This window comes from Apodemus sylvaticus, chromosome 3, assembly GCF_947179515.1.
Source record: "Apodemus sylvaticus chromosome 3, mApoSyl1.1, whole genome shotgun sequence".
In the NCBI taxonomy this organism is placed as follows: domain Eukaryota; kingdom Metazoa; phylum Chordata; class Mammalia; order Rodentia; family Muridae; genus Apodemus; species Apodemus sylvaticus.
The window spans coordinates 84391589-84406229 of NC_067474.1; the positions used below are offsets into that span (position 1 = coordinate 84391589).

The 14641-nt window shown below is 40.6% G+C and overlaps 1 protein-coding gene across 11 annotated transcripts in view; it reads right to left on the minus strand.

Annotated features, from left to right (window-relative positions):
* Positions 1-14641, minus strand: part of Tle1 (TLE family member 1, transcriptional corepressor) — an 86258-nt gene that overhangs the window by 39104 nt on the left and 32513 nt on the right. For 6 of the 11 annotated variants that reach the window (XM_052176660.1, XM_052176659.1, XM_052176655.1 and 3 more), the window contains exons 7-8: positions 1564-1768; positions 823-839 (exon numbers count right to left, since the gene is read on the minus strand). The exons of 2 other annotated variants lie outside the window; for them this stretch is intronic. In XM_052176660.1, the coding sequence (XP_052032620.1) occupies positions 823-839; positions 1564-1768 (222 nt within the window). The remainder of the gene's footprint in view (positions 1-822; positions 840-1563; positions 1769-14641) is intronic. 3 more of the 11 variants (XM_052176664.1, XM_052176661.1, XM_052176656.1) reach the window with 1 other exon arrangement.

Sequence of the window (14641 nt, forward strand, 5' to 3'; positions counted from 1 at the left end):
CTGGGTTCAGTTATCAGAAAGGAAGAAAAAAAGACAGGGAAGGAATGATTTAAAATTCATTGTCCTGTTTCTTTCCTTTTTTTTTTTTTTTTAATCATGATTTAAAGATGGTCAAAATACTGTGTTCAGAAATGAGGATAAATAGGAAGAATCTGTGGGCCACCCTCATTAAGTAGAGCAGGTTCTCATTCTGCATCTTGAAAATCATGATCCCCAACATTAACTGACACATGCAGTACAAACATTCAGCACATAAAAGGGCATGTGTGACTCAGGATTGTGAAAACATGATGTCTATAAACACACAGCCCTGACTATGAAGCTCCAGGTTTTTAAGAATTTACACCTAGATACAGTTGTTGGTGTAAAGGAAATTCAAGATCAAGCTTACAGTACAGTAAGATATGCAAAGAAACAGATATGGAAAGCTAGCAACTAAGATGCATCCACCAGGAAAACAAACCATTTAGATTGAAATAACATAGTTGTTAAGGCAAAAAATGAATATTCTTTTAAACTATATGCAACCTAGACTGCACATATAACACATTTTTAAGTAGGTCTGGGCTGTACACCGTGCAATAAGGAATTGCAGCAAATAGCTTTACTTTCAAAGCAGGCACTTCTCCTCAATGGCCTGATTGATAGAAGAGAGGGCAAGTACGCACAAAAATAAAATGATTTTTGAAAAAGAAAAAATGCGAAACCCAGGCCTCTACACGCAGGGCGTCTGTGTGTCTGCTTGGTGCTTGTGTTCAAGGAAGGCAGCTTGGAAAAGCAAGTGGGTCTGTGTTCATGTACAACAGGCGCTGGGGTACTTACCGTGCCCGGCTCTCTGTCTGCTCCCGAGGTTACCAAGAAATGCACAGACACGCCCGTTCAGACACAGAGGCAAGAACAGAAATAAAAAAGGGGGGAATAATTAGAACACAGGCCCCAGGCAGTTTCAAAAAATGGCTTTATTTATATAAGTCATTGCACATTCCTAATACAGTGATTTCCTGAAGATTACAGTATTTTTGTAAACATAAGATTTACAGTTTAACCATACACAAAGCCTATTTTTAATTTCTTGACAGAATAAATTACTTTTCTTCAAAAATTAGTCAAGTGCAATTTGCCCAATATTTAATGCATACTAGGATTAAAGCCTACAAAACTAGTAACAGATGCAATTGTCAAGCCTTTCATTTGAACACATTCACTTTCAAATTTAACTTCTTATTTCGCCCCATTTAACAAACATCACTTTCTTTGAAAATTACCCAATTAAGCAGTTAACAGTTCTCCATAATATGGTACAGGCCACTGGCATTAAAAAGGCAGTTACTAAGATGTCAAGATGCCTGCAGGCTAGCAAGAGCAGAAAACCCCCACAGCTGCCCAAGGCAAACCTCGCAGAGTGGCAGGGTGAACTGAGTGTCAGTGGGAAGCTCTGCAACAGCTCCTGTTATCTCACTGTTTGCTCTCTGTGTGGGGCTGGGGCTGTCCACAGCGAGGCACAGCTCTGCACACTGTCTGAGTATGAGAGCAAAGCCTAATCCGGCTTGCCCGGCCTCTCACCTCTGTGGCGCTCTGCATCATGGTGCTTCTTGTCATCTTTTATTGCCAAGTGAGACTGCCCACTCAGAGCACTAGACAGCGCGAGAAGGCTGGCACTGCCCCCAAGGGGCGGGATGCCAGGAGGCTGGAGTCCTGAAGGGTGAGGCGTGAGAGGTACTGGGGGTCCATGGCCATGGGAGAGATGCTGAGCTTGCAACTGCTGCTGCTGTTGGCAGTGGGGGGGGGGGGGGGGAGGAGGAGGAGGAGGAGGAGAAAAACAGGAGGAGGAGGAGGAAGAGAAGGAGGAGGAGGAAAAACAGGAAGAGGAGGAGGAGGAAGAGGAGGAGGAGGTGGTGGCAGTAGTGGTGACAGAGAAACCATCCAGGGGAAAAGTAGAAATAACAGAAGATGTAAGAAAGAATCACAAGTTGGGCACAGAGAAGAAGTAGAGACAGAGGTAGGAAAGAGGAAATGAAGTTAGTGCTTTCAACCCATCAAACGCTTTTGCCCCTCAGTAATCACCCTGGCCAATCCCCAAATCTAACCTAGAGTTTTCACCTGCCACTTTTTGCTGCAAGCTACCTGAACAAACTTCATGATTGGGCACGTCTGGCTACTTAAAAGATTCATATGTGTATCTCATCTAGATCTAAGTGCCTCTGAGGAGAAACTTCCGTGTGTCCCTGACTCTCAGCTGTAAACCTGTCCTGAGCTGACTGAAGTTAAGCAAGGCACATGGTAAGTAGCCCACAAGAAAGTAACTACACTATTTAAGGGGTAAATACATTTCACCCAACATTAACTATCACAAAACTCAGAAAGTAGAAGCGCTAGCATCTGGATGACACCTTGTGTCCCTAACTCACCGAGCCCTCTGAGAACTGTAAGGAAGTTATGACTTCCTCATCTCTCAGAAGCAACTCATCTCCATGGCCTTCGCTGAGGTTCTCTATGGTAGGAAGTGCCAGTGAGCCCTGCGGGCGCCCCATACAAGCCTATGCAGGAGAAGGGCTTGGAAGCAGGCTGACCACTGGAAGGAACCTTGGAGTCAACTTTTTAGTTGCTCTTTTCACCCAAACTTTATTCCTGGAACCCAGCCCAACACCCCTCGTCTGTTACAGAACAGAGACAGAGAAGTGGAAACCTTGAGAGAAGCACTGTCTGACTGAGGAGATTTAGAGGGCCCCGTTCCCTGATACCTGCTCTTCAGTCTATCACTCTGCCACATAATCCATTACAAACGTAATAAACCTGTCCTTGAGAAACCACACTACTGCTCTCATGTATTACACTTAAAATAAGCAAATACATAAGAAATAGGCCTGAATCATCTATCTAGATGTATTTCAGCTGCCCAATATAGAATTCGTTTTTGATGAGATACTAAAAGCAGTTAAATATTTCTAAGGTGTAATGTTTGAAAAATTCTTAGGATTCTAATTCATGCTCATTTCTCAGGCGTGAACTGCTTGTTTGTTTACTGCCCACTCCAGACTGGAACACACAGAACACTTCACAGCTGAGTTCAGTAGCTTCCACCCACATCAGAAATTCATTTTTAATTCCAATTCAGATGTGCTTCCTACCACAAGAGTAAACAAAAAAGCAACACCTTAAGCAATAAAAATTGGTGATTTTTACAGTAAATTTTTCACTCCCAGAACCTTTAAAAAGCTTTAGTAGTCCACCTTCATCTCAAACTTCTACTCCTAAGAGAGTTAGTTTTAATTAGAGGGGTAAATGGAAAACAGGGGTGAGGCCCAAACAGCATTAATAATGTTGTTGCAAAGTATTTATAAATTACTCATTCTCCACTTGAGATCACAGTCACAGTTTCTTTACATGTAAAATCACCTTCCTGTCATCCAAAAGACACTAATTCTTGCTCTGTCACCTTTTAAGAGCTCAGCAACAGTGAGACAGAAAACTGAAGCCGCTGGCAGCAGCATCTCGGCCGGTCTGCTAGGCATGCTCATTAGCACTTAATTAGGAACGAGACACCTGCCACAAGAAATGTGCCTGGAGGAGATGAGGCGCTGGTCTGCCCTACTAGCAATTACTATCATTACATCTCAAGCACGAGCCACGTCCAGCCTCGGGAAGCAGTGAAGCGAACACAAGCCCGCCGCGGGTCATTAGGCACAGCTCTGATTAGAGAAAAAGAGACCGCACAGAGCAGAACAGACAAGCACAGCATGACACCCCTCTGAGCCCTCCACAAACCTGCATGATGGAACCACTGGCTGAGCACCTCAAGACAGGATTCTAGTTGGCAGCTAATCTGTGCGAGGAAGTATTTATCGGGGTACCCACACGGACAAGACTTACACACACCCCGCCCCCCCCCAAACTCCAAGATAATTTCCAGAAGAGAAGAAACAAACAAACAAACAAACAAACAAACTAGAAGGCTAATCAAAATACACTACCAAAAAGAGGACTGAGCTTACATAACCCTAAACTTTGTCACGGCTGTGAAGGAGCTGTATGGTTTAAACCAAAGACTTGGGGTAATGACTATCAATGGTTATTCAACAGACTAATTGGCCCAGAGAACTTCCACTCCTACCCTGTCCTGTTCTCTAGGCTCTGCAAAAGCAGATGTCTGTCACTTAGAGGTAACTGGGCTCAACCATCTTTGGCTCAGGAAACTTAAAAGGTCTTTATTTCTTTTAACGAAAATATTTTTATAAATTATATAATTTTAAAAGCAAAATAGCAAAACTGTCATAAAAAGTACTAAAACTGAGGAACAAAGAGATGGGTTGCAGCCATCCAGATGTTCTAGGCTACTGGAAACTTGAGTGTGTACCTCACATTGTGCCTCCTGAGCCAAGGTAACAAATACACTCATATTTATTTTCCCAGTTGAAGCCACAACTCACCTAAGGTAGGATGCATAGGCTCAAATATGACAAAAGGCACAGAGCCTCAAGCACTAAAATCCTCTCTGCTTCCTAAAAAAAAAAAAAGGTCAAATTCACGTTCATAGCACAGGGAGGAAGAAGGCAACTTCCTCCAAAGACAACTTTGTTTTTCTCCCAGGGAAGCCAGGACGAAGGATGTTGCGATCACCCAATTCCAATGTACTTAGTCCGTGGTTCTCATGGCGCCTAAGGGTGGAGACAGCACAAGCTTGTTCTTAGGCTTCGTGAGTATAGCTGCTCTCAACCACACTTCTCAGTGCTTGCTCCTATATCCCTGCTCTCTTTCAAGGAGACTTGTAAAGGAGAACCAAGTGCCCAGACACAGCACTGGCCTTTCTTCTAAAAGCAGATAATATTAGAAAACCAGAAATCTTAAAATAAATAAAACATCTATTTTAAAGAGAAGGCTCACATCAGAATTGGTTAACTTTAAGGGGCAGCCCACACCTCACTCCATCTGTTACTAAAGAAATACTTTCTAACAATGTTTCCTGAGACATTCTGGTACATATCACCCTCTCCCAGAGCAAAAGGCAGCAACACCTTTTAAAAATGTGTCTTAAGTCAAATACAATGCTGGCATTGCTAGACAACCAAAAACAACAGTTCTGTCATCTAGAAAACTTTTATGCATCTGCTCTCCACAGACCCAAATGTCATCTCTCACTTGTTTTCAACAGGACAGCAAGGATGGGTTAATTCACACTACTATACAGGTATTAGAATTGTTTTTTTTAAAAAAAAATTTAGGACTTCTCAGTTAATGCTTACAGGTTTACAGTACATAGAGACACAAGAAAAACAGTGCGCACTGCTGTCATTTTTAAGGTAAAATTCTAAAGCCTGAGGTAGAGCTCAATGACAGAGGGAAGCCTGCCTAGCTCATACCTATTTGTTCAGTCTCCAGCAGTGCACACACAATACAAGATGTTTTGAAGAGCATCGTTTTCCTAATAAACCTCATTCTATCTCCTTCTTCAGGCTATCTCCTGAAACCAGTGAGTCTGAAACACAGCAACTTGACAGGGACACCTGGACAAACAGGAGTTGTATCTGAGGGAATAGGTGACCCAAAGTGCCACCAGTGCTGGAAAAAACTTGTTACAGCTGGATTCCACCCACTAACTCCAAAGTGATCCTGCAAACTGTTGTTTAAAACATTATCCTTTTCAATATTCGAGTTTTAACTGTCATCACCATCCAAGTCCCTTGAAACACCTAAAAAAATAAAAATCTGAGAGCTGTCAACATAGCTAGGAGGGTAAAGGCATTTGTAAGCAAGCCAGGTGACCTAAGTTCAATCTGAACCACCAAAGTAATAGGGCAAGGAAGGACCAACACAACAGACTGAAGCCAACGTGGGCAGACTTGTCTCAAAATACATCAACCAAAACTCAAACAAGAGGCTGGCAATGTGGCTTAAATGAATCCCTGACACTGCAGAAAATCTGATGGAGTAAGACAGACTTGTTATCACAACACTTGAGAAAATAGAATGGTCAGATCCCATAAGTGTGCATTGAGTTCTGTGCCTACCTCGGTTAGAAAACAATGACAGAACTAAATAAATATACTTTAAAAAGAAAACCTGCTTTCTAAGCTGATCTTGCTAACAACTTGAAAATTCAAACAATAAAGAAGGGAAGAAATAAAAGGCCAACTGTAAAAGGGGCTACCCTGAAATTTTCCATGGAGTGTTCTGATAACTAAAGAGGCCACGTAAAAGTGTGGATTTGCTCGGACTGAAAGAAGTGAGATCAGGCTGAGGTAAAAGCACACACCAAACCCTGAGTTAATGATCCTGAAAGCCCATGAGGAATGAAGTATCCTCATTCACATCATGAGACAGCCGTGCTATTCAAATCCATACTATAATGAACTTGCCGGCATTGCTGACATTTGGAACAATCATGTAATGGTGTAGTGACTAACATTTTTCTTCTCAATCACAAGTGCAACAGGGTCCATCACTACAGAGCTGCCCAGAAAGGATGCAAACTATAAAAAGAAGATGCACGGGGGGCTAAGAATTCTACCGAAATCCCAGTTAATTTATTTTCAAACCAGGAAAACCCGTGTCACCAAAATCACACTTAACCTAATGACTGAAAGCCCCTCAACTGGCATCCCCACACCTGAATCACAGAAAGCAGCACTGACAACAATATGTATGTAAACCCTATTAAGGAAGACAAGACGTGACAAGTAGGTTTCGGTTCTTATCTTGGGGGTTTGGAGAACAGAAAAAAGACAAAGGCTCCCAGAATGATCAAGTGGGAAGTTTGTCTTGCAGTGGACCTCAAGGCCACTGCAAGAGCTGTCTGAAATCCTATTACATGAGTGGCCTCTTTCTCGAAGATGGGCAAAAGTGACAAACAGAAAGCAGGTGCTTACTAGGACCAAGAATTCTCCAGCCACTTGAAAGAAATGAAGATAAAGAGGAAATGCACTACAAGGCCCAGAAAATGACACATGGAAGATCGTAGAAATAAGAGAAAATATCTGCAAACTAAAATCTGAACTCAGCAACAGGAAATGACAAATTGACAGACAAAAGGAATTCTCCAAAGATGGGTCACATCAAGGAAATACAAAATGTATCACACATCACTGGTTATCAGTTGTCATTCAGAAACACTGAGATAACTTTCAGAATGATAGTATCAAAAGGAAACCAGACAAGTTTTAGCAAAAAAAAAATATAGCAAAAAATGACTCTACAGATAGTGTTTCTAGGAAGCTAAACTACTAATATTGCTATAGAAAACACCAGACAACTTCTTAAAAAAATATTGGGGACCCAGAAAAGGGGAAATCATTTGCAATGTAAATAAAAAAATAAAAAATAAAAACATAAAAAAATATATAAAAATTTTCAAAATAGAACTACTAAGTGATGCAGCAATCCTACTGTAGATATATACCTGAAGGGAATAAAATTGTCTCAAAGAGACATCTGCACTCACGTGTGCACTGCAGTATCATTCCAACAGCCCATGCATGTGCTTTGCTGTTACCACTGTTAATCCAGGGCCTTGGGTAGCTGGGGCACATGCGGGGTGGGGGGGTAGGAGGGGTTCCAACTCATTATGTAGCTAAGATAACTCTGACTTCTAGAATTTAAGATATTTTCCACTATACACAATTTATGGAGGTATTGGGGATCAAATTCAGAGCTTCATGCATTCTACACAAGCACTCTTAACAACTAATCTACATCCCAGGCCTGACCTGGGCCTAGAATCTAAGAGAACAGAGTAGAATGATAAGTTACCAGGAGTTGGGCAAAACAGGAGATGATGGCAAATGATTCCAAGTTTCAATATATAGGATAACTTCTAGAGATCTAAGGGAAAGCATGGTGGCCATGGGTAATAACACCATGTTGTGTATTTGAAATTTGCTAAGAGATCTTAAATGTACTCCGCACACGCACGAGCACATACACACACACACCTACACAGAGATTAGACTATGAGTTGACTGATTGCAATAATATAATCAAAATGTTAAGTTATACTTTTTAATTAAGTTATACTTCTTAAATAGAATTTCTATTTGTCCATAGTGTTCCAATAAAGCTGAAAAAAGCGAAAAAAGAATGTTACAGAAATCCAGAAAACAGCCACGCCTCTGAGTGCTCGCCATCTTCACTCTGAGTGTTGCTGCAGCAACTGTGCTGCCTATCCCACCTTCACTGCCCGACTCACGTCTGATCTCTAGTACTTAAAGGGTCTGAATCAGAACACATTTTTAAAAGCCATGTTAGGTAGATCCATTTCAAAAACCTGAAAGGATTTGTAAATTAAAACATAAGGAGCTACTGCTTTACACCCAGAGTGGCTAGACTCTACAAAGTAGACAAGGCATATAAGTGTTTGGGAGAGAAACTAGAATCTACATACACCATTGGAGATGTAAAATGGTGTAGGCAACTTTGGAAAATAGAAAGGATGTTGGGAATTAAAGTTAAAGCTACCAAATGACCTACAAATCCCACTCCTAGGTTTTCTCCCAACAGGAGGAAAAAAAAAATCTGCATTAAAAACTTACAAATGGGACCAGAGATAGTCTCCTGCAGTCAAGCCTGAAGAACTGAGTCCTATCCTGGGGACACATATGGTAAAAGGACAGAAATCAACTCCTAGGAATTATTCGCAGCAGGATTATCCAAAATAGCCACCAAGTAGACACAACCTGATCATCTACTGAGCTTACAAAGGGACAAATGAAGGGGATAAATGCATGCCACGTTATTATTCTTTAATAAAATTGACTGACAATACCAACTATAATTCACTGGTAGAGCATTTCGCTAATGTACAATTAGCCCTGGAGCAGATCCCCAGTACTTCATAAGGGCCACAGTAGAGCATGTCTACGATCCTCGTACTCATTCTCAGCTACTAAGATTGTTAACCAGCCCAGACGCTGTCTCAAAACAAAATATCTGAATGGCACAGCTTTTGTATTTAATCACAACACTCTAGAAGCATAATAAGCAGGAAAATCCCTGCGAGTTTGTAGCTAGCCTGGTCTACATAGCAATTCCCAGGCCACCTAGGGATACTTAGCTAGAAGGCAGAAAAACCTTGAAAACATTGTGCTAAGTAAAATCAGCCAAATACAAAGGGCTATATATTATATGAATTTATTTATACATAGTATCCTGAACAAGCCAATGTTAGAAAAGAGGACATGAGAAGCAAATGACAGCAGACACTGGGTTTCTTTCAGTGGTGACAAAAACATTTAGAATGAGACAGTGATGGTAAATACACTAACTAGGACTGTAGGACTTAAAGCGTCAATTTAACATGAACTATAGCTCAATTTCAAAAAAGCCTCATACACCCACACGTTTAACCTATAAAATGTGATACCATATATATTTTGGCTTTTCTCTGTGTAGCCCTGGCTGTCCTGGAACTCACTCTGTAGACCAGGCTAGCATTGAACTCAAGAAATCCGCCTGCCTCTGCCTCCCAAGTGCTGGGATTAAATAAAGGCGTGCGGTGGCGCCACCACTCAGCGATACCCTATATTCTATGAAGCGGTTTCTCCCTCTTAAAAACATGTATGGGGAAGTATGAAATGCTCACATCAGTAATCAACTAAAATTCACACCTTAGCTCTTGATAGGGAATTTAAATAAATGGTACCAGCAACTTTTCTTGTTACTATAGTGCACATTAACTGTGGGTAAAGTAAGACATTTATGGAAACACTTGATCCTGACATCAAGGCTAAGCCCTATATCTATGTGAGATACTAGCTAGTATTCTATTAAAACTCTGACAACAAAAATCAAACCGCCTTAACCAGGAGAAACAGGATATACAGAAAAAAATGATTTTCTAGCTGGATGTAGTAGTATGTACATGTATAAAACTTGTATGAGGAAAGCTCAAACAGTTGGATTTGAGTTTCCTGCCAGCCTGGGCTATACAGTGAGACCGTTTTATGAAAGAAATGGGGACAGAGCATGGTTGACTTAACTAGACTACTGGAATTTAAGTTTTAAGTCTTTCGAACAAGAAGATCCATGGTTATTGTACCTTTGTGGTATTCTCCAAGTACCAGGCTACCCACTCTTCTAGAAAGTCATGTAAGGTTGGATTACAGATTGGCTTTCCTGGCATTAGGTGCATTAGTCCTAAGAATAAGAAGCTCATCCTCTTTAAACTTCAAACACTACAATCTCATCAAGAACCAATATCTATAGCTAAAGGAAAATAATCCAACAGTTTGCTAATCCTTGAAGCAATCATCTCACGGAACAGTGCAGTGCATTTTACATCTATAATTGATTATTTTGGGTGTACAGTCCCTCCCTGTGCAAACATACAGGCATCCCAGAAACACACATTCTACAGCTACCAAACCCACAATAGTCTAAGCTTATTTTGTTTCATACAAAGTTGGTTTAAAGTATGAAGAGGTATGAGTTTGTCTATGAAGCAGGGATATAGAAATCTAACCAATAACTAAAGACATCCTAGTCTTCACAGAAGATATATGCATGAAAAATAAGTCATACTGTATCCAAATAGATTACAAAGAAAAATAAGATTCCCCAGATTAGCTCCAAATTACTTGAGTTTCTGAGTTCAGATACTGGTATAAAAAACTGTTCAAATTTTCTGATATAATCAACAATGAGGCCACTACCAAAAGAGCTAGCCTAGCATTTTGTAGAAAGGAAAGATAATCTCTACTCTACCTCTTAATATCACAAAGGCAGGTTACTAGAATGCTCTTCTATTGAGTATGAAAACCAACACTGCTTTGTCCTAACTCTACCTGCATCTGGCCTCTCATCTGAACTTCAGAGCACGTACACCGAAACTGATGGAGGGAGGGCTAGCTCAGCAGTAAAATGCACGTGTAACACAGTCAAGATCCTAGGTTTGCAGAAACAAACTGAGGGGAGGAGAATGGAACTGCTTTTGCTCTGCTGAATCATAAGACAATGTACTCAGGAAACACAAGAAATTCATGAAAAGGCCAATGAGGTGACAAGGCAACCTTCAGAAACTAAGTACACAAGGCCACACCTAAGAGCTTAGGCAACTACATCCACAAAGTGAGGCAGACAAACCTGCCCTGCTGCTGCTACAGCTCCTGGAAGCTCAATCACATGCTAGGCGAAGGCTTCCATGTCTTTGGAGGATCTTAGGCCCTCAAAAGGTATGAAGTTGTGTATATCTGCCGATACACTTACATTCGTGTATATACAGGGACACTAAAAATGTATCCATCTACTGTGTACAAACACCAGAAAATTACAGAACAGGTGGTCAAAATAAAACACACAACCATGTAATTATTTTCTTTAAAGTAAAAGAAAAAGGACACTCATCTTTTATTATAACATTATTTCACTCAAAACTCAATTATTTTCTTTTAGCAAGCAGGAAAGTTTAGGGAACAGAAACCACCTACCCTTTGTAAAATGGGGTTACTTGATGTATACTGGTGCTGTCAAGTAATCAGGCTAGACATTTCAAATGTATGCATTGCACTTCACAGAAGATATATGTAAGTGTGGGTGAGGAACATGATTCGATAAAGCTGTGTAGCTTTATAGCATATGGGCATTCACATTAAATTTTTTGTGATATAACTTGATTGAAAAAAAACATTTTATTTGAAAGCCTAATCAATAGGAGCTGAGCAGGTTGAAAGAAGCTTTAGGTCCAGTTTCATGTAGAACATGGACTCACCCTGAAGTTCTTTAATTCCCTGTTTCAGGTAGCCATGAGCCACCCCACTAATAAGACATTCACCATAGTAAACAGATGATTTTAGATTTGGTTTTTAGTAAAAATGCAAGTTTAAATAAACAGAAAAAAGTTTTCATATTGCTCTAGGCATCAATATGACTCTACATTTAGAAACAAGGCCTCAAATGAATGAGGTTCCTTTTTCCTCAATGCATTGTTTCTAACAGTGGTTTTGTGTGAAATCAACTGATCCAACTGGAGCAATCTCTGCACTAAAATGACCTCCATTTGCTGGGAGGGGGGGGGTGGGCAGAGAAAGGAAAAGCAGCTGATGTAGGGTGAGAACTATTCCTTCTTAGTGACTATAAGGATATTTGAATAAATTGGGAAATAATTCTAGTTTAGAAAGCAGGAGCAGTAGGTTCTCCTAAGGTCCTGATCTCACCAACTACAGGTAGCTCGCTGGGCATGAACTCTTTCCTCTACAGTAAGCCTTAAATCCACTTAGACAGCTCCTGGTTACTGCCAATCCCTAGACACCAGTACTGCACCCTTGGTGTTATCTTCCGACAGTGGTCATCACTGTGCTTTGTTAGCTGTACAGGTATATGACAGGAAACTGCATCCATGAACTATCAACAATATGACTGCCTAAAAAGACCTGCACAATGACAACACCAGCTGGCATCTCAGTGTAGATGGGGAAATCTCACCAGGCCTCACTCACTCTTGGATGGAGAGATACAAATGGTTAATGGCTACTAAAAGTGACAACTTTGCTTTTCCAGGAATAAGCGCCCATTAGGTTATCTAATCCCAAGTGGTCCTCCCTAAATACATAAGAGAAACATGAAAGGGACTCCATAGGGTGTGTACTCTATGTTTTTATGTGTATGTTTGCACCATGTATGTGTGAAAAGATAGATAGGGCAATTCATTAAAGAGGTAATGAATTTTAAGGAGTGGGGATGGAAAAAGAATAGGAAGGAATGCTATAAATATAAAACTACTATATGGGGGAAAGCAGGGAGTCTGCAATAAAAGTCTTGTTGGCCAGGGAAGTGGTCCAGTTGGTAAAAGGCTAACCTGTAAGCCTAGTGACCCGAGAAACACATGTAAACAGCAGAAGAATAAACACATACACACACACACACACACACACACACACAAATAAAAGCAGTGCTGTAGTTAACATTCTACCAGTCAACAAGTTTGCTATCAAAGCTGCTTTTAGCAGATCAAATAAGGCCAGGTGTGTTGGCCAATCCTAGAACTCAGAAAGCAGAGGCATGTGGAGGCATCTCTGTGAGGTTCAACATGGTCTACATAGCTAGTTGCAAATCAGCCAGAGCTATGTTAAAAAAGAAGAAACAAAAATATTTGAGTACTTTAGTTGAAAAGGAACCAAGTGAAAAAAAAAATCTTCCTTAAGTATTAGTATTCTATATATTTTTTTGTTTGTTTTTGTTTGTTTGTTTGTTTGTTTTTTGGATTTGTTTTTTTCGAGACAGGGTTTCTCTGTATATTCCTGGCTGTCCTGGAACTCACTCTGCAGACCAGGCTGGCCTCGAACTCAGAAATTCGCCTGCCTCTGCCTCCCAGAGTGCTGGGATTACAGATGTGCGCCACCACTGCCCTGCAAGTATTAGTATTCTAGATAAAGGCTGAAGACAAGTAGAAGACAACTAAGAGTATTTCTCCTAGACTGGAGAACATTAACAGGCTGGTAAGAAATTGGCATCACTCACTCAACAAGAACAGAAAAAAGTAGAACATTCCCACTCCTCCAGTGGAAGAGCACTCAGAGGCCAAGAACAGAAGCTTGGCTCACCAAGAGTTTGGTGTCCTTGCAAGCCCAGGCTACTTTGCTAAAATATCTTTATCTATCCCAAGCTCACAGAAGAGCCTGGATAGTACCTGGAAGGGAAGTGTCTCATCCCATTTGCATTTTAAAGGGTATTCCTTCACGATCTTTCACACTTAAAATAGATGTCTAACCCTTTTCTTTTCCTAGTCTGAAAGTCAATGAAGATGAAGAGCTTGGCCTCTCCCATTGTTCTTCACCCTAACCCATCCAGAACAATGCTGACAGCTGCTATCAAACAGGCTGCATTTTCTCTGCACAGCTGCTGAATGAGCAGTCTCCCAGTGCTTCCTCCCCTCTGGCCAGACAGGCTGGCATGCTGCATGTGCAATGAAGGGGTGCAATGGTCCACTGAATTGTCAGTCTGATTTTATGCTACTTCGATTTTCTAGGATATATGTAATTCTTTTCAAGCAAAAATCAAGCATATGCCATAGCATGAAACTAAAGTCAGGGACTATTTCTGATCATTGCAAGCTTTCAAAGCGCCTGTCATAAATGAATATACAGACCCCACCATTTAAGTGATTATAAATTGTGTATGCTAAAATGCTGAACACGCCATTATACATTAACTCTTGGCCCAATTCTCCAACTTGGGTTATTACTATCAAGTTAATTTTACTTTATAATCTCAACACATTTTCCTAAACTAAAGCTATTAATAAAATTTGCAATTCACTCACCCTTCTGAAATAACCTATTTTTAATTTTCTGATTCTATTCTAAATGAATATTAACTATAAATATCTGCCTGGCTAATACATTTTCCTCCTTTTGCAATGCAGGTACAGGGATGTTATCTAGGTCTGAGCAGTGTCTCTGAGACCAGTATTTATTACCTAGGTCTGGACAGTGTCTCTGAGAATTCACAGACCAGTATTTATTCTATTATTGAAAAATTACATGTAGTTGGCCATGTGGCTCACTTTAGTATACTTTTTTAGTATGTGTGAGGCCGCAAGTTCAATCCTCAGGACTGCCAAACAAAGACTAGAAAAATTACATGTAAAAATGTAGAGCCTATCAGAAAACAAACATGTCCCACAAAGTTGAACAGGGCCCTTGAGATCTGCTTTGCA